The 27,119-nt window shown below is 38.6% G+C and overlaps 1 protein-coding gene across 1 annotated transcript in view; it reads right to left on the bottom strand.

The window, feature by feature from the left end:
- Positions 1 to 27,119, bottom strand: part of aggf1 (angiogenic factor with G patch and FHA domains 1) — a 54,114-nt gene that overhangs the window by 16,438 nt on the left and 10,557 nt on the right. Inside the window, exons 4-7 of the mRNA XM_051929483.1 lie at positions 25,927 to 26,123; positions 25,109 to 25,243; positions 23,187 to 23,345; positions 1 to 107 (exon numbers count right to left, since the gene is read on the bottom strand). The exon at positions 1 to 107 is cut by the window's left edge and continues 227 nt beyond it. Of these exons, the coding sequence (XP_051785443.1) occupies positions 1 to 107; positions 23,187 to 23,345; positions 25,109 to 25,243; positions 25,927 to 26,123 (598 nt within the window). The remainder of the gene's footprint in view (positions 108 to 23,186; positions 23,346 to 25,108; positions 25,244 to 25,926; positions 26,124 to 27,119) is intronic.

The following is a 27,119-nucleotide window of genomic DNA, read 5'->3' as shown; positions in this document are numbered from 1 at the left end:
AGGATTTCAGAAGAGATTACGGTCTTCTTCCGTTTCTGATCAGGCTCCTGTTCCTCCGCTACATTCTTTTGAATATCGTCTATGGTTAACACCTCTTCTGATCTATCCTTTTAAAGAATATCAAAAAGGTTACAAAGTCAGTAACCCTCTTATTTTAGTGTGCCAAAAAATATCTACCATAAAAGCCAAGGAACGTTTTCACAAAATGCAGACTATTGATGATAATGCAGCCTATTGATAAATCATAAATGCAGCCATGTTATACATAATAAAACTTTCACTAACTTTGTTTTCAGGTTGATACAAGGATTCTGAAAATACTCTAAGTGATTGCAATAAATCAATAAGAGTGCTTAACTTGAAAATAAAACACAAAACATAAAAGCACAAACTCGATAGGAATAAAAGCCAAAATTAAAATTGAATTCTAACAACTATTTTTGAATATTCTGAAGTAAGGTAAGCAAGCAATACTAGCTCATCTTTTAGTATTTATAGGTATTCAGTTTTATAAAGATGTATTAGTAGTAATCTAAAATGTGATTTAGCATTTCAGAAATGATCACTTCTTAGTGCTTTCAGAAACAATCTACTGATAAACTGCATACTTGGTGTGCTTTATTAAATAGGATAATTTTACAGTAATTATAGGAACATTGATTGACAATGAGCAAGGTACTGTCACGCACGCGCACATAGGGAGCTACGTAAAGACCCAAACCGCACCGAGAAAACTCCGGCCAAGGGGGAAAAGCGGGGTACTAACCTTTCTCTTTATTTCCCACAGAAAGAAAGAAGCAACACACCATAAAAATGCCCAGATTCCATAACCACGTACTGCTACTTCCATATTCAATCCCTTCCTTCTGTCTATCTCTGATGACGTCATGGCTCCCATCTACCACCTTGGTTCCTTCCCAGCATTCCTCTGTCAATTCCGGTCCCACTCCATAAATGTTCCCCACTCCGCCATCTTGACTTTCTGATATGTTGGTTAATATTTCTGACCTGAAACTAATATTGCAAAACTGTACCGTATACGGGGCCGGACAAACCCCAAACCTTTATGCTGTGTGATTGCTTTATTTACAGTACATATTAATAAGACATCCCCCACAAACAACAGACCAAAAAATGTAAAACTCTGAGGAATTATCTAGTACTTCTGAACGATTGTCATCCTTTAGCTTACAATTTACTAAATTATTTACAAAATCAAGTCAAGTTGGGAAGCATGCACTGGTAACAGTGCGTTGCCGCACCCACTACATGACGAAACAACTCTGGATCCCGGTTGGCAACCACCCAGGCAGACATGCAGTCCAGTCCCACCCTCCGGAAATGACCTATCTGCCGCAAACAGGCGTTACGTGGGCGACCCCTTAGCCTGGTCCAGCCACTCGGGTCCCCAACAATGAGGATCTTACAAGCTGTATCACCCTTTGGGAAACGCTTCACATGGCCGTAGTGCCGTAACTGACGCTCCCTCACAATGCAGGTAATGTGCCTCATTCTGGACTCCATGAGCAACCACTCATTCGGTACCCAAGGATTTTCTGGAGAGACACAGAACCAGAAGACAGGAGTCCAACCTTCGTCTCAGGTCACTGGATAGTGTCTATATCTCACAAACATATAGCAAGACAGGAAGCACCAGGACTCAAGACTTGGACTTTTGTCCTTTTGCATAGATATAGGGAGCTCCACACAACCCTTTTCTAATTTACATATTAACTAAATATTCATTTCTATAAAAGTTTGATTTCAAATGGCTAGTAGGTATCTCTATAATGCACATTTTTGTCCCTTCTACATTTTTTGAGAAAAATCTTCAGTGTTTTATCTGTTCTACAGATGTCTTTCAGTAATTTTACTGGAAGTGCATCATGCCAAAGGGCAGAATGTGCAAAAATGTAAGTACTTGTGTCCAAATCCAGCTAAAATAACCCATTTATAATCTGGTTCTGGGTTCCTTAAAAAATGGCATAAAGTCTGCACATCCTATGTACTTCATGTGTAGCACTGAAGACAAAAAACGTTTTATAAGTTTAAAGTTTTTACATTTTAAACACAAACATATAGCCAGGTGCACAACTAATTCAGCGCTTACAAGAATATCTGCAATGTCTAGAGTAACACCAAAAGTTAACATTAACGTATCCCATATGGAGTTTTATAGGAAACTAGTAGAAAGGAAGATTAATCCCATTATTAAATATGAAAATAAGGGTTTACTTTACTGTATTATGAGAAAAAGGAGAGATATTGAATAAAAATTCTTAAAAGTTGCATTAGGAAGTAATCCCTCCTCCATCGCGGGGGTTGCGTTCCAGAGCCACCCGCGAAATAAGAAAATCCGCGAAGTAGAAACCATATGTTTATATGGTTATTTTTATATTGTCATGCTTGGGTCACAGATTTGCGCAGAAACACAGGAGGATGTAGAGAGACAGGAACGTTATTCAAACACTGCAAAACAAACATTTGTCTCTTTTTCAAAAGTTTAAACTGTGCTCCATGACAAGACAGAGATGACAGTTCCATCTCACAATTAAAAGAATGCAAACATATCTTCCTCTTCAAAGGAGTGCTTGTCCAGAGCACAGCATGTCACATAGATAGAGAAAAGCAAACAAATCAATAGGGCTGTTTGCTTTTAAGTATGCGAAGCACCGCGGCACAAAGCTGTTGAAGGCAGCAGCTCACACCCCCTCCGTCAGGAGCAGAGAGAGAGAGAGAGAGAGAGAGAGAGAGAGAGAGAGAGAGAGAGAGAGAGAGAGAGAGAGAGAGAGAGAGAGAGAGAGAGATTGTTTTTCAATCAAAAATCAATACGTGCCCTTCGACCTTTTAAGTATGCGAAGCACCGTGCAGCATGTCGTTTCAGGAAGCAGCTGCACAAAAGATAGCAACGTGAAGATAATCTTTCAGCATTTTTAGACAAGCGTCCAGTATCGTCTAGGTGTGCGAACAGCCCCCCTGCTCACACCCCCTACGTCAGGATCACAGATAGTCAACGCAAGAGAGAGAGAAAAGTAAGTTGGGTAGCTTCTCAGCCATCTGCCAATAGCGTCCCTTGTATGAAATCAACTGGGCAAACCAACTGAGGAAGCATGTACCAGAAATTAAAAGACCCATTGTCCGCAGAAATCCGTGAACCAGCAAAAAATCCGCGATATATATTTAAATATGCTTACATATAAAATCCGCGATGGAGTGAAGCCGCGAAAGGCGAAGCGCGATATAGCGAGGGATCACTGTACCACAGTTTCCAGGACATTCATGGGTTTTTACGTTTAGCTAAATTTCCAGTGTTGTAAGATGTGCTATGAAAGGATGTGTATTCTAAAGCAGGGATGTACCACCTGTCACACAACCACTAATGCTCATGGACTGTAATGAAAACACACTCCTTTATTATTGTGATTTGGTGGTAAAGGTAGTATGGGGTTCAATCTTGAAGCAAATGACTGAATTCTTTAAATCAAACGGCTCCCAAAATCACCCACACCTTGTGCTACAGATGGCACAACACACATCTTGGTATCAGTGTAAAAGCTCTGAAACAATCACATCATTAATCACACACTGCGATTCCCTTTGTGGTGATAGCTCCAGCAACTAGTATGAGGCAGAATTTATGCCTTCTATGTAAAACACACTGCAGGTTGTTATCCGACATCTGTACTACTTAAACCCTGTATCTCACCCTGTACCCAAAGGAGATGCATTCCCACAAATTGCTGTGCATTTTAAATTATTATGAAGTGGTACAAACAACAACATTTATATAGCACATCTTCATACAAATAATGTAGCTCAAAGTGCTTTACATGATGAAGAGAAAAAAAAGACAATTAAAATAAGACAATACTAATTAACATAGAATAAGAGTAAGCAAACAACAGTGTTAAAACCTCCTACTTATAAGTTAATCAATTAAAAAAATATGTATACCTTTCCAGTGAGAATGTCCCTTGTGAATATGACTGACTTGCAATTCAGTTTAACACTGGTATGCATACTTTTGTTGTTGTAAAACAACATTGGCAAACAGCTATCATAAAAACTGACAGAATTATATTGAAAGAGAGAAACAAAATCATCCACTTAGGTCACAGTATATACCTGCATTCCTTAACAGTGAATCATCTAGCACTAAGCACAACCCAAAGACCAATGCTCCACCAAAGACATGAAGGCATAGAAAGGAGCTGCTTCCATACCCTCCATGAGAGATGACATTCAAGTGATTCTTATAAAGTACAGTGATCCCTCGCTATATCGCGCTTAGTCTTTCGCGGCTTCACTCCATCGCGGATTTTAAATGTAAGCATATGTGAATATATATCGCGGATTTTTCACTGCTTCGCGGATGTCTGCGGTCTACAGTACGTGTGCTTCCTCAGTTGATTTGCCCATTTGAATTCAAACAAGGGACGCATTTGGATTCAAACAAGGGACGCTATTGGCGGATGGCTGAGAAGCTACCCAATCAGAGCACGTGGTTAAGTTCCTGTGTGCTGCTGATTGGCTCAGCAACGGAGTGCTGCATTAACCAGGAAGTCTAATCTCACTCATTCAGCATTTATGCACGTTACTGCTAATGCTTCAGGATTGCAGAAAAGGTAAAAGTTTTGGATATGTTGAAGGAAGGAAACAGCTACACCGCTGCAGGATACAATTACAGCATCAATGAGTCCACGATTCTTTTTATTATAAAAGGAGTAAAAGCATATAAGATCTACGGCCGCAGTGTCCTTTAATCAGGGCGCAAAATGAGTTGCAAGTGGACGTGATAAGGCAGTAGTCTGGATGGAATCTGCTCTAGGGATTTGGATTGAAGAGTGCTGGAAGAACAACAACGGCGGTGCTACACAGTCGCCTGAAGAGGCTCCTTTAGAAGAGCTGTAACGCTATCCTTTGTTGTGCAGTAAAATTAAACTCATCATTATCGGACAAGTCGTCGTGTCATTGTTGGTGAGTAACCATAATGAATTATTTACGTACAGTACTTATTACATGTACATAGTTTAGTGTCGCTGTACACACATTTTACTGTATACAATTTTTCTTGCATTGTACGTATTTATTGCTGGTGGCCTGTCTGTTGTAATGGCTGTAACGTATTGATATCGGAGACGCTCGATATCTTTAAAATAATATTTAGGTTTTACTGTATGTAAACTGTGTTTACATAATCGCGCATAATTTCAACGAATCTTACCTAATATCTAAGAGAATACAAAGGGTTTATGCTGTATAACTGTGCGTGAAATGTTTATAATAGTGTGGGAGAGTTTATAAGGGCTTAAAATATATAAAAATAACCATATAAACATATGGTTTCTACTTCACGGATTTTCTTATTTCGCGGGTGGCTCTGGAACCCAACCCCCGTGATGGAGGAGGGATTACTGTACAGCACTACTTTTAACCCCAGCATAATATACTATATTAGCAAATTCAGTAAGTTACAATTTTTGAAACACCTCCGTTTGCCTTGCTCTATTTTTTTTTTTTTTTTTTATAACATGATCAGGTAGAAATTTGAAGGTTATCAAATTACTACTTACAAATAACTGTAATACACATTAAATTCAGTCTGTAGTGCAGATTACAATTTGTGCAGTATTTGTACAACTGACACACATTTTTAGTTACTATAACTGCCAGTGCTATGCCAAGCGGTTTCTGCCTCCCTTTTTCTCACTAATGAACTACCAGCCCAGTATCCGGATAATGCTTCCTTACTGTTCTGCCCTATAAATACCACAGATAGCTTGAAACCGTTTGAGTTTATGTAAAAAATAATTTACTTGCACACAGCATGTGTTTTTAATTAAAAAAAAAAAAAAAGTTTTCAGAGCCATTCAGCTGCACGGCATAAAACTACTTCAGTATTTAATTGTAAAAAGCAAAAAAACACACTTTTGTGCACATAAAACAAACTCATTTTAAGCATGGTTTAAAATTAAAGTGAAATATATAAATATGGCTGTATACTTCGGAGAATAGTAAGTTTGCTCAACTAGTACAGATTGCTTAAGCCTTGTGTGTTCAGCAAACCAGGACGGAGCCCTCTCTAAGAAAGGAAACACACTTCAGAGAATATATACAGTACGGAAACAAAAAAAAAAAAAGAAAAAAAAAAAGCGGCAAGTTGGGTAATCACAAAACAGTTGGCTTCGGCAATTAGTACAGATTGCTCAAGCCTTTTGCATTCAGCTCCACACAAAATACAAGTTTACATAGTGGATGTAAGCTCAATGTCTGATACAGCACCAGAGCCATCAATATGCTATAAAATCAAATAACCTGAGCATGCATCTGCCAACAAACCATAGTCACTGTAAGCCATCCACTTTTCACCTATTACTAAATGGCTAGCCTAGGATGAACTAATCAATCTTGTTGAGAATATGATAGAAAAAGAGGGCAGTGTTTTCAAATGGGTCAAAGTAATTACCAAAATGTACTATTTCTTGTCAGGAGACATCTATTCAAGCCCATAACACAATGAGGTAGTTCTAAGTTGGGATCTGTAGCTATTACAAACCAATTTTGAAAGACTTTTAATAATCTTCATAACATAATTCAATATTGCTGCCAGTGCTTTGTTCTGCAATATGGAGTCATGCAGCAATCTTTGTGTATCCACAATTGCCAAGCTATGGATGCTTTCTGCAGCCTACTAACTGGATCGCCAGTGTTTGATTTGTTTAATGACCTTCTTTGTCCCATGTAGTGATAGACTGAGTGATTTTCAGTGACAGCCAAAGACATTAAATCCCATGTTATACCTTCCACAAACCAATTTCTTCCCCAGCAGCCCATGGTGCTTTGTGAAGCCAGCATGAAATTACAGAGCTGTAGCAGTCATGAGCAGAACATTCACATATAAATACAGTAAGTTCGTTGCCAATCTGCTTCTTGCATGCATCATATCACTACCTGATTAGTACTCCAGCCTTCCAACCTACATGCATAAAAAAAAATAAAATAAAACAAAAAGCATGCTGTACTTTCATCTGAGCGATACATTAGCAGACCATAATGACAACATTATGAGTATTGTCACCAGATATTAACACGAATCCCTGCACCTGGCAGTGCAGCATGGCTAACTTGCATACATAATTAGCAATGTGCTACAACTACTTCCAAAACAAACCATGAAGGAGCCCTCCCTAAGAAAGAAAACACAAGCGAACCTGTCAAATAATAATAATGAAAGATTTAATGCTGTTTACAAGGTGTTTGTGACATCATAGAAGAAAAAAATTACAAAGCATCTGCACAGATGCTGCAACTTCAAACAATGGAACAAGCTAGTCCCGTGCCGCCACTGTCACATGGCTATGTGCACCCCAAGACTGGAACTCTGAGTGCAATGATGTACATTTTTTAATACTCATTGCTAGTTTGTAGCCATTTGTTGTATTTTATTTGTGGTTATCATTCCACCTGCATCTTTTCTTGTTTGAGGCAAGGTAGTGCAGTGGTTAGCACTGCTGCCTCACAGCTCACATCAGGGCGATTAAAACACCACTGCGTCATCATAATCCATTCAAAATTAGTTCAGCACCTCCTTCTCCATCAACTTCGATACATTTTGTGGAGTTCAATGAAGTTACTGAACATTTCCATGATTTCGCCAAACTCTGCAGGGTTCGCCCATCTCTACTACATAATCAGTTTCTTTAACGTAAAAAGATAAGCTTGAGTAAGTGAAAAAGGTAAATATGAACAACCCGTAAAGGAAATGGCATATGATGCAATGAATATTCTGCAAAGACTCAGTTGTTTAGAAGCCTGAATCCTCTTGGTTGAATGTGTAGCTCCCACATGGACTTCTCTAATTAAATAATCTTTAATGATCCTAGAGAATGCAATGTTTTAGCAAAGTGGCTTACTCTTATACAACCAAAAGGAAGGACAAACACTACAATTCAAACAAACACTTTTCTTCATGACATCCCACTGGTCCTTTCTAAGTGGCCAACAAAGTTAAAGCTTCACTTAAAACAGAAAGTTTCCTCCAAGCATACATTGCCATTAACGGGGGCAATCAGCATCTAAATAGGTATAGTCCCTGCCCATCAAAATAGCAATTAAAGGTTGTTAAATAAGGAATGGAAGTATGGGGGCTACACATTATTAACGACTATGAAAGACAGTACAAGAGAAGCATCGTGTATAGAAACAGAAAGGACTGGCTGGCAAGTTGGATGACTTGGCACAGTGGTTTAAATTTAACTTTGGCTCTAATAGGAATACATGATAAGGATATGTATGATTTTTTTAAATGACGTGAAATGGTAGTACGTGTGTTATAAGTAAGTTCTGAATATTGTGAAATGTGTAAGGATGGTTAAAAGTGCAAAGGGAAGCACAAAGGTATGTAGCATGAGAGATGGTTTTGAGGAAAGGAGGGATCAAATAAGGACTATACTGCTGTAGTTGCAATTTTAGTTAAACCAGAACTACGTGGCAGAATATAAACCTTGCCATATCAACATCATATTTCATTACAGTAGATGGTGGTAATGTGTGTTTTCCAGGAAGTGAGTTATAATAAATATAACTAAGTACCACCAAAAGTACAGTCAGTGTTTGGAGAGAGAGAGACAATTGTACTGTGACTTTATGGCTTAAGAAATTGCAAAAAAAAAAAGACTTAGGGGTCAGCAGAGTGCAGCAAGGCCTGTTATGCTAAAATTCAGTATGTACCAAATTTGGAAGATAAGGGGATACAAGACATTTGTGTTTGTAACTTTGCTTTCAATTGCAACCTTCCTTTCATAAAAATAACAGGTATGCTACCAAAACACTGCTTTTTGGACAGATATTTGGACCTGAGAAATACTGATGAAATCATCCAGAGTGAACAGAATAAGGCTATACCTGGTCCAAAAACAGACAGAGAAAAAAACGTGTACTTATTAGAACAGAGGGTCAGTTCTAACAATTTATTTAGCTAGCTAAATAAACAAACTTTAGTCAATTTGATAAAATACATTCAATTAGTTCCTGAATAAAGCACTACTACACTACTATTAAGTAAACTTCTTGATTTCAGTCTGATGGGGTGCTGTTTTCAATTACTTAACACTAGAATTACCAGAGCCTACGAAAAAACTCGTAAATCCGTCCCACCTTAAATCGCGTCTTAAATCCGTTTGCACCTCTCCGCCAGAGTCCTTTGTCATCTAAATGTGCTGATAAACCAAAGCTACTAGCAGCCAGCTATTCCATCCCCCCACCGACTTAGAATGAACTTCTCTCCTAGCTCAAGCCTTGCCTTGATTTGATTACCTGGGATTGAAGTGGAGTTTTACAGTGGAAATAATTCTAGCGTTATTTGGAATACACGCATTTCATGTGTGTTCTATTTCTATAGTAGGCTGTGCAAACACATTTTTAAAACAAACGTTTTTCATATTCTAATAGTAAATGACAAAATGTAGGCATAAACTATATAACGTATGAAGCCTGAAGTCCATATATCAAAGAAACACTTTCACAAAAGGTACAAATAAGAGAACACGTGCGCTTTCATTCAAAAAATTTAAAAAAAAAAAGCCGCGTTAGCATGCCACATTGACAGCTTTACTACAACCGCCGCGGTGGCGTAATGGTATCAGCTCCTGACTGGGGATCAGAGGGTGGCGAGTTCGATCCCGCACGGCTCCACTTCGAGAAATTAACTGCATTTATTCTTACAATTTTAGAATAACAACATAAATTTGATTTCAGTCTGTAACAGCCGGTGTAACTTATGATACTGGTAAAGGTTAGCTTTTTTTTTTTTTTTTTTTTTAATTCACTTTTCATTCTCGCAGTCGCATTCAGAATCAATCCATACAACCCCATCTGACACAGCTGGTTTCACATAAATAAAAGTGCACTTTTATTCAAGACTATAACCGAAGAATAAAGAAAGCAAGTTACAGTTGGTGGTTGATACGACAGCTTGCGTGGTGCAATGTTAAGAACTGCTGATTTCCGATCCGTGCTATATAAAATCATCACATTCAAATATTAACAGTTCCCACACACCCAAGGTCCACCATTCCTACATTTACGACATGTGTACTTGTTGCAGTGTACACACCTCTCTGTGCTATGGTTCCTATTACAGTGAATGAGCACCTGACACTGTACTTTCTTCCCTGGGGGAAGCTGAGGTCTTACAGCGTCAACAAACTTCCGTTCTATCATCTTTTCTTTTTTCCATCGCCTTTTCCTGTAAGAAGCGACGACGAAGTTCCTCTGCAAGGTGAGCCATGAACACTCTTCTTTTCTCAGCGGACCCCGTGCATGCCTTATACAGTACGTGTGCGTTCATCGCTGCTAGGTCAAGGATGTTGTAGAACACAGCAACCGGCCACCTGCGCGTTCCTGTTCGCACTGAACAAGCACGTGCCTTCTGGTCCATGATGTCAACGCCACGCTGGGGAAAAAAGAAAGACAAATATATGTGACATTTTGAAGAAATCATTTTATCACCAGAATAGCACCAGAATACTTCGTCACACTAATATTTTTTTCATTAGCATACCTTCATGTGGTTGTAGTCTGTGACCGTGTTTGTTTTTTTTTTTTTTTTTATCTTGCCCAATCTCCACATCATGGTGCATTGTGCTGAGAATGCAGACAGACTTCATCTTTTTGGGCACATACACTGTCAGCATGGCACTGGGAGATCTAAACACCAGCGTGGAGAATTGTTCGTGTACTGAACTGACTTTAGCTGCAGGTGGAAGTTCCCGTCGCACTTTATTCATGGTGCCAAGCAGAGTTGTATTGCGGTGCAGCAGTCTATTAGCCAGCGAAAGTGACGTGAAGAAGTTGTCTGTTGTTACGGTTCTGCCTTTGTCCAGAAATGGCTCCATAAGCTTTATGACCACAGACTCGGAAAGTCTTTCTCCCGTGGGACGACTGGGATCTTTTCCTAAATAAGGAGTGGCATTGCACATGTACTTTGTCTCCAAATCTGCCGCAATCCAAAAAGGCAGAACCGTAACAACAGACAACTTCTTCACGTCACTTTCACTGGCTAATAGACTGCTGCACCGCAATACAACTCTGCTTGGCACCATGAATAAAGTGCGACGGGAACTTCCACCTGCAGCTAAAGTCAGTTCAGTACACGAACAATTCTCCACGCTGGTGTTTAGATCTCCCAGTGCCATGCTGACAGTGTATGTGCCCAAAAAGATGAAGTCTGTCTGCATTCTCAGCACAATGCACCATGATGTGGAGATTGGGCAAGATAAAAAAAAACAAAACAAACACGGTCACAGACTACAACCACATGAAGGTATGCTAATGAAAAAAATATTAGTGTGACGAAGTATTCTGGTGCTATTCTGGTGATAAAATGATTTCTTCAAAATGTCACATATATTTGTCTTTCTTTTTTCCCCAGCGTGGCGTTGACATCATGGACCAGAAGGCACGTGCTTGTTCAGTGCGAACAGGAACACGCAGGTGGCCGGTTGCTGTGTTCTACAACATCCTTGACCTAGCAGCGATGAACGCACACGTACTGTATAAGGCATGCACGGGGTCCGCTGAGAAAAGAAGAGTGTTCATGGCTCACCTTGCAGAGGAACTTCGTCGTCGCTTCTTACAGGAAAAGGCGATGGAAAAAGAAAAGATGATACAGCATCAACAAACTTCCGTTCTAAGACCTCAGCTTCCCCCAGGGAAGAAAGTACAGTGTCAGGTGCTCATTCACTGTAATAGGAACCATAGCACAGAGAGGTGTGTACACTGCAACAAGTACACATGTCGTAAATGTAGGAATGGTGGACCTTGGGTGTGTGGGAACTGTTAATATTTGAATGTGATGATTTTATATAGCACGGATCGGAAATCAGCAGTTCTTAACATTGCACCACGCAAGCTGTCGTATCAACCACCAACTGTAACTTGCTTTCTTTATTCTTCGGTTATAGTCTTGAATAAAAGTGCACTTTTATTTATGTGAAACCAGCTGTGTCAGATGGGGTTGTATGGATTGATTCTGAATGCGACTGCGAAAATGAAAAGTGAATTAAAAAAAAAAAAAAAAAAAGCTAACCTTTACCAGTATCATAAGTTACACCGGCTGTTACAGACTGAAATCAAATTTATGTTGTTATTCTAAAATTGTAAGAATAAATGCAGTTAATTTCTCGAAGTGGAGCCGTGCGGGATCGAACTCGCCACCCTCTGATCCCCAGTCAGGAGCTGATACCATTACGCCACCGCGGCGGTTGTAGTAAGGCTGTCAATGTGGCATGCTAACGCGGCTTTTTTTTTTTAATTTTTTGAATGAAAGCGCACGTGTTCTCTTATTTGTACCTTTTGTGAAAGTGTTTCTTTGATATATGGACTTCAGGCTTCATACGTAATATAGTTTATGCCTACATTTTGTCATTTACTATTAGAATATGAAAAACGTTTCTGTTTTAAAAATGTGTTTGCACAGCCTACTATAGAAATAGAACACACATGAAATGCGTGTATTCCAAATAACGCTAGAATTATTTCCACTGTAAAACTCCACTTCAATCCCAGGTAATCAAATCAAGGCAAGGCTTGAGCTAGGAGAGAAGTTCATTCTAAGTCGGTGGGGGGATGGAATAGCTGGCTGCTAGTAGCTTTGGTTTATCAGCACATTTAGATGACAAAGGACTCTGGCAGAGAGGTGCAAACGGATTTAAGACGCGATTTAAGGTGGGACGGATTTACGAGTTTTTTCGTAGGCTCTGGTAATTCTAGTGTTAATCTTTGACTACTTGAGCCCAAGACCTATTTTCTGCAGTCTGAATCTAGCCATTGCCTTTAATTTAGGTGAGTGGTTCAAAAATACTTTGAGCTTGCTACAGATTCACTTTTGTGACTCTATCAAACTTTGAGTCAAGCTCAAACACTTCCAGTGAAGTTTAACAATTTACATATCCCATCTTTTGCAGGTGATGGGCTTATAGACCGTATTGTCTAGTTTTCTTTTGACAGACTTTTCATTAACTTATTAATTTAGCAGCAGCTTTTGTTTGAAAAGAACAGGTATTTAGTTACTGCTTGCTGTTTCAGTCGTAATTTCGACTGCTTGTTAGCCTTTTTGTAAAACACCTATTGCCGTTTAAAAATCTTCCAGGTGCTTGAATGTTACTCTCCACTAGTATGTAATACAATCTAGCTGACCTAAAATGACTTCAGACTGACCTTAATTAAGAGGCAGCAATTAAATACACACAAATTGAAAACACCATTAACAACTAAAAACAGAAAAACCAACCCAATCAATATCTCAAACTCTGACATGCCTTGTTTCAAAATCTAACACCTGTTTTCAAAGTACTTAAAAATCTTACTCCACAATTACACTACATTAGCCAAGAACATAAGTTTAAACTGTGGTAAATGTTCATTCTCTTCGCCATTTTTTAAAGTCTAATTTCAGCCATTCAGTCAAATTCTACCACTGAGTTATGAACGATAAAGCCAATGTACCTTTGTTTGTGTCTGAATGTCCAAAAGAAGAAATCTTCATTCTAGCCACTGATTTACACAACTGTTGCATCTATGAAGCAGGAGGAATAAGTAAGACATTACTTTATTATAAAATATATCTCATTCACCTCAAAACATTTCAAAACTGATTTATTATTATGAGTAGCACTACTGCATTCCTCTATGGAACCGTAACACAAAATCCTCAGATCCATTTAATCCAATTCAGGGTTACAGGCAATCAGAGGCTGTCTTCGCAGCACTGATATCAAAGTAAGAAAAGGCCTGAACACAGTCCACAACAGGATCAACACGCACAAGACTGATTTAAAATAGCGAATTAACCGAATCTTTACATATTTAGGAATGCAGCGTGAACACTGGAGTACCCAGAAAAAATCCATGCAGATACATGGACAATGTGTAATCTCCATTGCTGAGGCAGCAGTACCAACAACTGTGCCACAATGCCATAGGCTACTGAACTGGTCTAGGATTATTTAGAAAAGAAGCAGAAATACCAGGATCCTACATAAATATGAAGATGACTAAGTTTTGTGAGGGAAATGACCTTTGGAATTACACAAACACAAAAGCAAATAAAGGGGAAAGAATGTAATAATAAAGACTAATTAGTTACCTTTAGGGCGGCACGTCATGTATTTAACAGACAAGTGCATTTTTACTTTTCCATTTAATTATTTGCACTTATGTCTATTACAGGCTGGCAACAGAAAAGAAAAAAAATTCTAGTCTACACTGATAACATCTGCTTTTGACTAGCTGATCATTGAAACTTGTGTGTGTGTGTGTGTGTATATGCTATACAACGCACAATAGTCCACTGATGATTCTGCTAAAACAAAGAGTGACAGGTTGGACCATGGAAGCATCATGAGTGAGGGATAAACCCAGGTTTTGGCATACATTTCATTTTCAGTACAACACACGATTTTGCACAAGAATTAGCTGATATTTTGAGAAACACTTTTGCAGATTTTTTATTCTTGACAGATGATTTCTCCCTTTACTTCTAACATTTGGGGGGGGGGGGGGGGGAGAATCCTGATTTTTGAAGTGATTTACATATTGTAATTACATTGTTAATAAACCTAAAAAAATACATGCTTACTAAGTGATGGCTTTTGTAGATCTGAGAACTCAAAATGTTTACAGTGAATGTACTTTAGAAAGCATAAGATAGAAATTATTACTCATGGTCTTGTGTAAAGAATTTCACTTTACTGAAAATTAACTTTACTTTTGGTTATGAACCTTAAAGCAGTTAATGGAAAAATTTCAATATTTCTACCTCAAAGGAGCTTTCTTTTGGTTCATTGTCTTCTGAGTGTTTAACACTAGAATCCCTGAAGCTTATGAAAATATTCATATAGTAATGCCATGCCACTTTTAATTCCATCGCACCCCCCTCATCATCTGTTTTACAAATGTGCCAATCACAACTGGCAGCAGGCAGCCTGCTCATTCATCCTCCACTGAAGCAGCTGAAGTCAGATGCAAAATTCTCAGACCTGAAGTCACTTTATCTGGGAGTTAGGTGCCTGGAATTGTATAGGGTAAATAATATATCTTTATTTGGAATACATACATTTTGTGTGTGTTCCATATCTACAACAGTCTGTGTAAATGTACGAGGCCAGGAAATGCGAGTCAAGAAATTTTGAATACACAAATAAAACAGAAGCTTTTTTCATGTGATAATGACAAAATGTTGATGTGTATAATGTGTGAAGACTGAAGTCCAAATAGCAAACACTTTCACAAAACGTGTAACAAGTGCGTTTTACTCAAGAACAGAAGAAAAAGAAATTATACAATTTACATGTCCAAATACCAATTGACACAAAGTAGACAAGTCCTTTTAGCTGGTTCAGAGGTAAGAACTGCTTCCTCATAATCAAGAGGTTGCGGGTCTGATCCCGGGTCCTTCCCGCATTTACTGTTTTGAGTAGTGAGCTGCAATTGTTATTACTATTATATAATAATGACTCCTATCAAATGTATGTTTTTAACAGCTGGTGTATATTTTTGCTACTTGCAAAATATATTACTAAAGGGATATAAGCAGATACACAAATGCTGATGAATCATGTTTTCTTGGTGTATTTTTTTTTTCAGTGTTATTTTTGAAAAAAAGCACACTTGTTTCGTTATACCTTTGCGAAAGTGTTTATTCTATTTTCTAGTAACCACACGAATGATCTCAAATCTGTCTCTGCCTCTCTTGCAAATGCACACACTTCCATGCATGAAAACATCATTATCTGAAAACACTAGGTTATTTAAACATTGGGGTTTTTTTTACCCCGATCTTGCCCAATCTCCACGCTACGGTGCATGGTACTGAGAATGCAGACAGACTTCTTTTTGGGTACATACACTGTCAGCATGGCACTACCAGATATAAACACTAATGTGGAGAACTGCTCATGTACTGAACTGATTTTAGCTGCAGGTGGAATTTCCAGTTGTGCTATGATGCAGCAGTCTATTAGCCAGCAAAATCGACGTGAAGCGGCGGTCTGTTAAGGTTCTGCCTTTGTCCAGAAATGATATCGATATTTATCTTTTTAAAGATCGTATAGATTTGTGTTTTCTTTGTTACTTATTCTCTAATATGTTTCTTTTCATGTAACATTCTCTGAGATCTTATAAAGCACTTTGAGCTATACTGACTGCATGAAAATGTGCTATATAAATGTTGTAGTTAAAATGTTTGCATTGTTAATGGGCATATTTTAACTGCGACAGACCACCTTATTTATACTTGATACTTCAAATGGATGTGTTTATTCAAATAATCTTGTTACTTCACAGGAATGTTCAATTTTATTTATTTATTTATTTATTTTTTAAAACTGAGGTACCATCAATATAAATAAATAAATTAGCACAAGTTACTTCCGATATTTCTCATGTGTTCCTTGTGATGCATTTTTAAAATTATAATTGCATCTTTATCTTCTACTGCTGCATTCTGGAGGTCCAAAAAATTACACCCTTCTGAAACCAAATACTTTTGCACCTAAATGTATAAAGTGTTCCCAATCAATCACAGTGATGACAACACATGATGCATGTGCTTTAAAATTAAGTTTGCAATTAATGGGCCAATGAGGTACCACTTTAAACAAAGAAAAACATCCCAAAATACAGAATGAAAACAAACTTTATGTGATAAAAAAAAAAAAACCATCTTGCATTCACTCACTAGGATTAACCCATTCAGAGCTATTAAAAACACTTATATTGAAGCCTAATGTAAACACAAAACCCTGAAAAGCAGTGGCAGGCCGTCAGGGCCTGCAAGGCCTTCTCTGCTGGCCTAAAAAAAAATATCTGAATCACAAGCTGATGTTAATTATATTCTGCGCATGAATACTTATTAAATAATTCCAAATAGTCTGTCCGCTTCCTTTCATAGCTTTTCCGATGGTTGTGCTACTTCCAGACATGTATTTTCGTATTAAAGCATTTAACCAATCACATTTCAGCCATCATTTGTTGCCAGGCAGGGTCAAAGTCAAAGGAGTCTGCCCAGGAGGCCTTCACAATCCGTTCTGCAGGCCCTCTAACACAAAATAAATGTCGATTTAAACTGTTGCTTCAACCAATCAGATTTTGAGTTTGTTTCACTAGGGCCCTCTAGAAGGCGTACGGCAACGTCACTGTATTCAGACCCATTGATTGGATAGGATGGTGTGATAGCTATTTTGTCACCCCATGGCTGAAGGAGGAGAAGAAATAGATTTGGTGGCAGATTTGCTTTCAAGGCCATTTTCAAGACGGACTTTTCAAGAAAAGTTGGACATTGTTAAGAAAGGTCGGACAACTCCCGAAGCTAGCTAGCCTGTCACAACCAGGAGGAGGATTTGTCCGCCACTTTCAGGTTACCAACTACGAGCGGTACCCCAGGCTCACAGGGTCCGAGGAACACTGCAAATTGTATTGCTGGGAGTGCTTGCTATTTGCCACTGGTCGACATGGTGTTTGGAGCCACACTGGGTTTGTAAATTTGACTTGCCTAACAAAGGCAACAACGAGACATCAAAGCACTGCTGGACACTTACCAGCCACGGTGCCTTTCCAAAACTTTTTGCGGAAACCAGAGTGGATCTACAGCTGAACGAGCAAATACGCAGGGAAACGGAGCTCCACAACGAAAAGGTGAAGAAAAACAGAAATCTTAAAAAGACTGATAGACTGTCATTTTTTTGAGCAAACAGGAACTTTCATTTCAGGGACACGATGAAAGCGCGGGATCCAATAACAGAGGGAACTATGTGGAGCTTATTTCTCTCATTGCTGAGAGCAACACGGACTTACATTACCACCTGTCCACCAATAAAGTGTTTAGTGGGATGTCGGGTAAAATACAAAACGACCTGATCACTGCTATTGCTGAAGTGATGGGAGAAGAGATAAGTGATGTTAAAAAAGCACCGTTCGTCTCTATTATGGTGGATGAGACGACAGACGCGAGTAACGCAGTGCAGCTAGCACTGGTCCTGCGTTACGTTAACGGGCACAGGTGTCAAGGAGCGATTTGTCAGATTTGAAGATGTTACCAGTGGGAAGCGAGCCGATGACATTGCAGGTCTTATCTGATTTTTGTTGGAAAATGAATGTCTGGGTAAAGTTGTGGCACAGTGTTTTGACGGCGCAGCGGTCATGTCTTCTGGATTAAATGGGGTGCAGGCTAAAGTTAAAGAGAGAGCACCTTTGGCTTTATTCATACACTGCTAAGCACATCGGCTCAATTTAGCACTGACTCAAGGGGCCTCAAAGCTTAAAGAATGCAAGATCTTTTTCGGCCACCTCAATGGCCTTGCTGCATTTTTTTTTCTAGATCGCCTCGGCGCACGCAACTACTGAACGAAATCTGCCAGCGGCGTCTCCCTCGTGTGGCACCAACACGGTGGCAGTACACATCCATAGTGGTCAATACGGTCTTTGAGAAGAGAGATGCTCTAAAGGAACTGTTTCATCACATTCTGGAGCATCATGACGAGTATGATGAGGACACAGTGCGCTGTGCTGATGGCTTTAAAGCACGTCTGGATGATCTTGAGTTTTGTTTTTTGCTTCACACATTCCATGGCATTTCTGAGTATTCAGACGTGCTCTTTTCAACACTACAGGACAAAAAACTGGATGTGCAGTTTTGTCTGGCTAGGGTAAAGGAGTTCTGTGATACCGTTGAGCGAGATAGAAGCCGGTATGAGGAACTCTACGAGGCCACTAAATGCACCGCAGGCGCTCCGAGCGCATGAAGAGGTCAAGCGCAAGATCCTCGCGCGCACTACCACCACCAACTGCATGGCAGGATTCTGGACAATATTATTTGCCAGACACAGACCAGATTTCAAGACAACGAAAAACTGATGTCTGTCATGTTCCTCGACCCCCAGAAGTTTCGGGAATACAAGAAAAAATTCCCACATGCAGCCTTCTCCAGTTTAACACAGATCCACGGAGCACTTTTTGATCTGTCTCGGCTAAAAACAGAACTGACTGTAATGTATGCCATGGATGATTTTGCAGGAAAATCTCCCACCGATTTCCTTGACTTCCTTCATCAGAAAAATCTGAATGAGAGCATGGGGCAGCTGTACACATTGGTATGTTTGGCGGTGACCATTCCTGTGTCCACTGCTTCTGTCGAGTGGACATTTTCAGCCTAAAGCGAATTAAAACTTATGCCAGAAATACGACAGGGCAGGTTCGACTTTCAGCATTAGCTTCGATGGCGATAGAAAGGGACTTCGTGATGGAACTGAAGCGCACAGATAATCTGTACGACAGAGTAATTGAACTGTTTTTGAGGAAAGAGAGGAGGATGGATTTTGTTTACAAATAATCCGAATTTTTGGCGAGTAAAATGTTTTGATTTTCCTAAATAATATTGCAAGTTTGAGTTATTATTGATGTTTTTTATGTGTGTCACGGCTGTAGCTGCAATAGAAAGGAACTTGTTCACCCCTGGTTTGTCTATTCAATAAAGGCATTTATTGTGGCTACAGGAGTTATCTGCGATGCAACGGCTCTTTATACTGTATTTCTGCATATTATGATGGTTTTTATAACCATAAATTAGTTTTTGAGGGGCGGGTTGATTCAGATGGAGCACTACTACTGAAGGCCTAGGTGTGAAATGCACGGTTCGCCACTGCTGAAAAGTAAATAATTCAAAATGTTTCTATACAAGTCATGTTTATACTACCACTCTGATGTGACTTGGTTATGATTTTTTTCCACATACCTGAAGCAGGTTTTTCACATTTGGTATAAATATCCCCAATAAAAAAAGTAACACATGGTATATAGATTTTTTCGCATAAGAAAAAAAGGTCACTTTTGAGCATGGCATGGAATTACATTTCGGTTTCGATTACCCAAAATCTATCCAAGTTTAAACAGCATGATCAGATTTGAATTTAAGGATGTGGCTTGATTACATCATTTTGGTGAAATACGCAACACGATAAAAGGAGAGTAGCATGACGAGAGACAAATTCTATGGATATTAAAATGCTATTTGTCTCATTCCAAATTTCTTCAGCCATTAGGATTATCAGTTGAACAGTTACATAACAGTTAACTAAAAATAATAAACCGTGAATAATACAGTCAAATGACTAATAACTCATTCTGTATCCATATTCTTCTCTGAATGTACTCAGAGAAAATCATAGCAGAAAATGCTGAGGCACATAACATACTGTAGCTTTTCTGTGCAGACAACAAACTGCTTTCAAAATGTAGAAAACTGAAGAGCATCAGGGTAAACAAATATGCAATGATCCAGACTTATGCCTTACCAGTGCCAATATATTACAACTCAAGCTCAGGTCAAAAATTTCAAGTAAAGCCGATGTGAGATTACATAAATTATTGTTGTGGGGTATGTTAGATCTGATAATCATAATCACTGATCTCATAGCTGCATCATATCAAATTACAAGATCAAACTGCAGCTCGTCACATTTACTGAGTGCTAATCAAATGCAGCTGTGCTTGGCCATTTTTCCCGACAGTGAATTGTGGGTTTACTAAAGGAGCTGGCATTACATGTATAAAGGATTAACAGCCGCAGCGAGGAGGGCAGAAATTTCAGACTTTAATCCCCCCCCCCCCCCCCCCCCCCCCCCAAATCTTTCAGGGTATGTAAAATACATCAGACAAACATGCTTCTCTTCAGTTTGTGACAGAGCAGCCGCCGTGCAAAGGGTTAATGCAGCTGCCGCCTCAGCCACTTTTCTTTTTTCCTCCCATTCTAATCTAGTAAATAAAACATGAGACAGACATACAAGCTTCTCTTCGATCTGTGAAGTTTATAACACATTCATTTTAATTCCTCATCGCTATATTCTTTCTATGAATTGTACTTCCAGGTGAGAATTCACTGGTTGTCAGCTATCCTGCGCAACCAGCCTGCCCCTCTGAATAATGAGAAAAATCAAACAGGTGTGATATTATCTCAGCCAGTTGCAGACTAGTTGGACTCAGCTGTTAGGTATACAACATTATGTGGTTGCCTTCACAGCAGCACACTTCCAACTAGCTTAGATTATGTAAAATGATGGTGAAAAACTGGAAATCACTGGAAAAGTCGTCTAATGTGACATGGGCTTAGCTGAGCATGTAGGCAAACGCTCCAGCCACATCAAGACCATGTCATGTAAATACAGTGCATCCGGAAAGTATTCACAGCGTATCACTTTTTCCACATTTTGTTACGTTACAGCCTTATTCCAAAATGGATTAAATTCATTTTTTTCCTCAGAATTCTACACACAACACCCTATAATGACAACATAAAAAAAGTTTGAGGTTTTTGCAATTTATTAAAAAATAAAAAAACTGAGAAATCACATGTACTTAAGTATTCACAGCCTTTGCTCAATACTTTGTCGATGCAACTTTGGCAACAATTACAGCCTCAAGTCTTGCTGAATAGGATGCCACAAGCTTGGCACACCTATCCTTGGCCAGTTTCGCCCATTCCTCTTTGCAGCACTTCTCAAGCTCCATCAGGTTGGATGTGAAGCGTTTCGGTGCACAGCCATTTTAAGATCTCTCCAGAGATGTTCACTCGGATTCAAGTCTGGGCTCTGGCTGGGCCACTCAAGGGACATTCACAGAGTTGTCCTGAAGCCACTCCTTTGATATCTTGGCTGTGTGCATAGGGTCGTTGTCCTGCTGAAAGATGAACCGTCGCCCCAGTCTGAGGTCAAGAGTGCTCTGGAGTAGGTTTTCATCCAGGATGTCTCTGTACATTGCTGCAGTGATCTTTCCCTTTATTCTTACTAGTCTCCCAGTTCCTGCCGCTGAAAAAACATCCCCACAGCATGATGCTGCCGCCACCATGCTTCACTGTAGGGATGGTGCCAGGTTTCCCCCCCAAATGTGACGCCTGGCATTCACACCAAAGAATTCAATCTTTGTCTCATCAGACCAGAGAATTTTTCTTCCTCATGGTCTGAGAGTCCTTCAGGTGCCTTTTGGCAAACTCCAGGCGGGCTGCCACGTGCCTTTTACTAAGGAGTGGCTTCTGTCTGGCCACTCTACCATACAGGCCTGATTGGTGGATTGCTGCAGAGATTGTTGTCCTTCTGGAAGGTTCTCCTCTCTCCACAGAGGACCTCTGGAGCTCTGACAGAGTGACCATCGGGTTCTTGGTCACCTCCCTGACTAAGGCCCTTCTCCCTTGATCGCTCAGTTTAGATGGCCGGCCAGCTCTAGGAAGAGTCCTGGTGGTTTCGAACTTCTTCCACTTACGGATGATGGAGGCCACTGTGCTCATTGGGACCTTCAAAGCAGCAGACATTTTTCTGCAACCTTCCCCAGATTTGTGCCTCGAGACAATCCTGTCTCGGAGGTCTACAGACAATTCCTTTGACTTCATGCTTGGTTTGTGCTCTGACATGAACTGTCAACTGTGGGACCTTATATAGACAGGTGTGTGTGCGCCTTTCCAAATCATATCCAACCAACTGAATTTACCACAGGTGGACTCCAATTAAGCTGCAGAAACATCTCAAGGATGATCAGGGGAAACAGGATACACCTGAGCTCAATTTTGAGCTTCATGGCAAAGGCTGTGAATACTTATGTACATGTGCTTTCTCAATTTTTTTATTTTTAATAAATTTGCAAAAACCTCAAGTAAACTTTTTTCACGTTGTCATTATGGGGTGTTGTGTGTAGAATTCTGAGGAAAAAAATGAATTTAATTCATTTTGGAATAAGGCTGTAACATAACAAAATGTGGAAAAAGTGATGCGCTGTGAATACTTCCCAGATGCACTGTAGCTCACACATCAGGTTAGATTTTCATGAATTCTGATTTGGGATTGAGACCCAATAATACAAATGCAGTAATACAGCCACTACTTATAATGCAGTCAAAAAGCATAACTAGAAAAAGAAAATTAAGAAATAAAATTTCTAATTGTGTTAAAATTGAAAATGTAAAAAACATGCAGTTTGACTCCTCCTTTCTTCTAAACATGGAACGAAAACTGAAACGAAAACCATTTACATAGACATCTACTTTGTGAGATGCAAAAGCCTATGCTACTTTTGCAATGAAAATTCTTAACCTAAGTAAGTAATTAAATAAATATACCTTATCATCATTAGTTGAGTGCTTTTCAGGGGGCTTTCCTCCTCTTCTTTGACTTTTTGTCTGAATTTGACTCTGTATGTGTCTGATAAGCCTGCAGATCCACACGAGAGTGAAACTGGTAACGACCACTCTCAGCTTCATAATAATAGTATATTCCAGTGTTTGGATCATAATACAACTGATTATTCTGGGGTAGAAAAAAGTAAAACTTACTTCAATGCAGAAATTGCCAATATTTTAAAAAAAAATACTACTACAAAGCACAAACTTAAAACATATTACCCTTACTGTTAATACAAACTTGTTTGTTTTAATTTAGCTAGAAAGTCAAGCAAAATGACACCTTTTATTGGCTAACTAAAAAGATTACAATATTCCAGGCCTGAGTTGCCTCGAAAGCTTGTATATTGTAATCTTTATAGTTAGCCAATAAAAGGTTTAATTTTGCTTGACTTCTCACAACACCCATAATGGCTAACATCGTACTACATTAGTACTAAATTAATTTAGCCACTAATTATGATTTTTTCCACCAACGTAATTTTGATTTCTAAACAAAAACTAGAAAAACATGCAGTAATTTATAAAAAGAACATCAATCGAACTGTCAGATGAGCGGGTAGATTGCTCAGGTGTAGGTGCAACTATAATGCAATAATCTGGAATCCAAATTAAGGTTACCTTTGTTCAATACTCCATGAAAACATTAGGCTTGCTGCATGCCTAATTAGATTTAACAAGTGCAAAAATGAACATTTTTTTTTTTTTTAGAAACATGTTTACCCTTAATTATCTACTTTGCCTGACTAAATTAAAAAATACACCATAATCATCTTCATTTAAAAGTATTTTTCACAGTTTTGAAGACTGCCAGTCTTTGTCACCACTGACAAGAATATTAAACAGAAGAAGTAGTAAGTAGAATTGTTGCATAAGCATTCAATTCTTAACTTGCATGTCCAACCAACATGCAATATCACTCTCTGGAATCATAATAACAAAAAATAGTAAAATAAAGAATGGGTCAATCTAATCATGACTTCTGTGTATACAGAACTTTACATTGAAAAGCTCTCGAGAGTCTGGACGCAATACATATTTTATGACTTCATTTAAGACCAAGAACATGACCCCCACAACAGGAGATGACTGTCTGCAGAACAAAAACCATAAAGCCTTATTGTGACCGCTCTTTGTATCTTTACCAAGTCACAACTTTTGTTTCTTTTTAGTCTATGTGTATTTAAAGAGGTTGATGTTTGATATAGTATTTCTTTATTTAGCTCCTTTAAAAAGCTTAATTCCCCACCTTGAGACATATAATCTACCATCTAAACTATGTAACCGATATCAGATTAAAAAATTAATTTATTCTTACCTCCAACCCATATAACTAACACTGTTTACAAAGAATTTATGTAAGATTTCTGGAATTACATACGCTTCCAACAATACTCAATAACATTGTATTAAATTAATATTTTTTGGTAAAAATGATATTTAACTTAGTTCAACAAATCAGAATATATTTTTTAAGGAATTAAAATTATACAATAGTTATTTAACATAAAATCCATAATAACCTGTGTGTTAAGTATTAAGGATGTAATTTATGCCAATTGTCTGCAAGTAAAACATCTTTAACTTTCTTTTACATTTTCCAAAGCCATCATCTTTTGGTATTCTGTAATTTAAATGAATTACATTAATAGTTTCCTCTAGGAAGTCAGTATAATTATCGTCTATATCAATCTTGCTTTGGTCATTAGTAGTTCACATGTCTGATTTGCTCCTACACACTTATTAAAATTATTATGATAACTGTGTTGTTCATTCCTGAAAAAAGTTAACATACATTATACACAAACGCATAAGACAAACTACTCCTAAACAATATTATAAAAAGTGCTATACTCTCTATTGAAAACATTTTGTAAAATTGGTTCTTACTGAATCATAGTAGAAACCTGTGCTATGGTCATAGTACATCCCAAAATTTTCATCAAAGACAAAGCCTGTTTGGGATACTGCAGCTTCTGCCGTAGTTCTTAATAGATCTGCTAAAGAATTTCCACCCGTATTCTCCTTTAAATTAAGAAAAAAATATTACTTTAAAATTTTCAGTAGTTGATATAACACAATAAAGACTAATCTCTGCTGTATGATTGTTAACTGTGTATATTGCAACTTTCTAAAAAGAGTTCTACATTTCTCATTAGCTAGAACACATTTGCTTCTTACAAAAACCACTATGTGGACAGTCGTCCAGATTAATTACTTTTAAAACTGTTACTTAGGGAAAGATCAAGGAAAAATTCAAGAGTATGACTATAATCTGCTTGTGCATATGGTGGGTTTTTTTTCCATGCAACAGTACACCTTAAAATAAAATTTGACACCCTTGAGCTATATCAAGAAACATTCCTCCAAAGCAGGAACATTTCAGAAAAAATGAACACTTTTCAAGTTTGTCTTTAGTCACCAAAAAGTCACCAAATTAAACATGACATCTACATAATGCAACATATTTCCTTTGTTCAAGGAAATCTTAAATGCAGCATGATGTTTTCATATATTTAGTGACCGGTACATTTATAACTTTAAATTTTACAAAAGCAGTTTGGAAGCAAATAAAAATACTGCAAACTGGGAAAAACTACTGTGACAAAATGTTTATATATTATGATTTCACAAAGTATGATTTTAATGCTACTTATGCTTTTTAAACTGTTCTCTGGATATTTAAGTTCTGGTAAATTTAGTTATACCTCCTCTTCTGGAACTGAATTTTGCTGATTAAATGCATTAGCTTTTTCACTGACTTCTCCACTTTCTGCCATATTTTGGTCATTGGAAGTTGATTTGCTAGGAAGGTTGTACTGTTGATCTCCATGCTCATACAAGACAGAAGTTTCAGCATCTTCTCTTCCATTTTCATAAAAATGTGCATAATAGTTGAAATAGTCTGTAAAATACAAATTAGCCACTCAGACCAAATACTATACTAGATGTAACTGCTTTAAGCAAATTAGGCTTTGTGTAGTACAGTGATCCCTCGCTATATCGCGCTTCGCCTTTCGCGGCTTCACTCCATTGCGGATTTTATATGTAAGCATATTTAAATATATATCGCGGATTTTTCGCTGCTTCGCGGGTTTCTGCGGACAATGGGTCTTAATTTCTGGTATATGCTTCCTCAGTTGGTTTGCTCAGTTGATTTCATACAAGGGACGCTATTTGCAGATGGCTGAGAAGCTACCCAACTTACTTTCTCTCTCTCTCTCTCTCTTGCGCTGACGTAGGGGGGTGTGAGCAGGGGGGCTGTTCGCACACCTAGACGAATGGGACGTGTGCAGCTGCTTCCTGAAGGACATGCTGCACGGTGCTTTGCATACTTAAAAGCTCAAAGGGCACGTATTGATTTTTGTTTGAAAAACAAACTCTCTTTCTCTCTCTCTCTCTCCCTGCTCCTGACGGAGGGGGGTGTGAGCTGCCGCCTTCAACAGCTTTGTGCCGTGGTGCTTCACATACTTAAAAGCAAACAGCCCTATTGATTTGTTTGCTTTACTCTGTTTCCTTTGAAGAGGAAAATATGTTTGCATTCTTTTAATTGTGAGACGGAACTGTCATCTCTGTCTTGTCATGGAGCACAGTTTAAACTTTTGAAAAAGAGACAAATGTTTGTTTGCAGTGTTTGAATAACGTTCCTGTCTCTCTACAACCTTCTGTGTTTCTGCGCAAATCTGTGACCCAAGCATGACAATATAAAAATAACCATATAAACATATGGTTTCTACTTCGCGGATTTTCTTATTTCGCGGGTGGCTCTGGAACGCAACCCCCGCGATGGAGGAGGGATTACTGTAATTAACTATACAGAGCTTCAGGTGGCGACTAAAATGGTCACCAATGCGACTTGATTTTCTATTTTGCGACTAGTTTTTTCATTCCAGTCGCTGGT

Source organism: Erpetoichthys calabaricus, chromosome 7 (assembly GCF_900747795.2).
Source record: "Erpetoichthys calabaricus chromosome 7, fErpCal1.3, whole genome shotgun sequence".
Lineage (NCBI taxonomy): Eukaryota > Metazoa > Chordata > Cladistia > Polypteriformes > Polypteridae > Erpetoichthys > Erpetoichthys calabaricus.
This window is presented reverse-complemented; position numbering and strand designations above follow the sequence as displayed.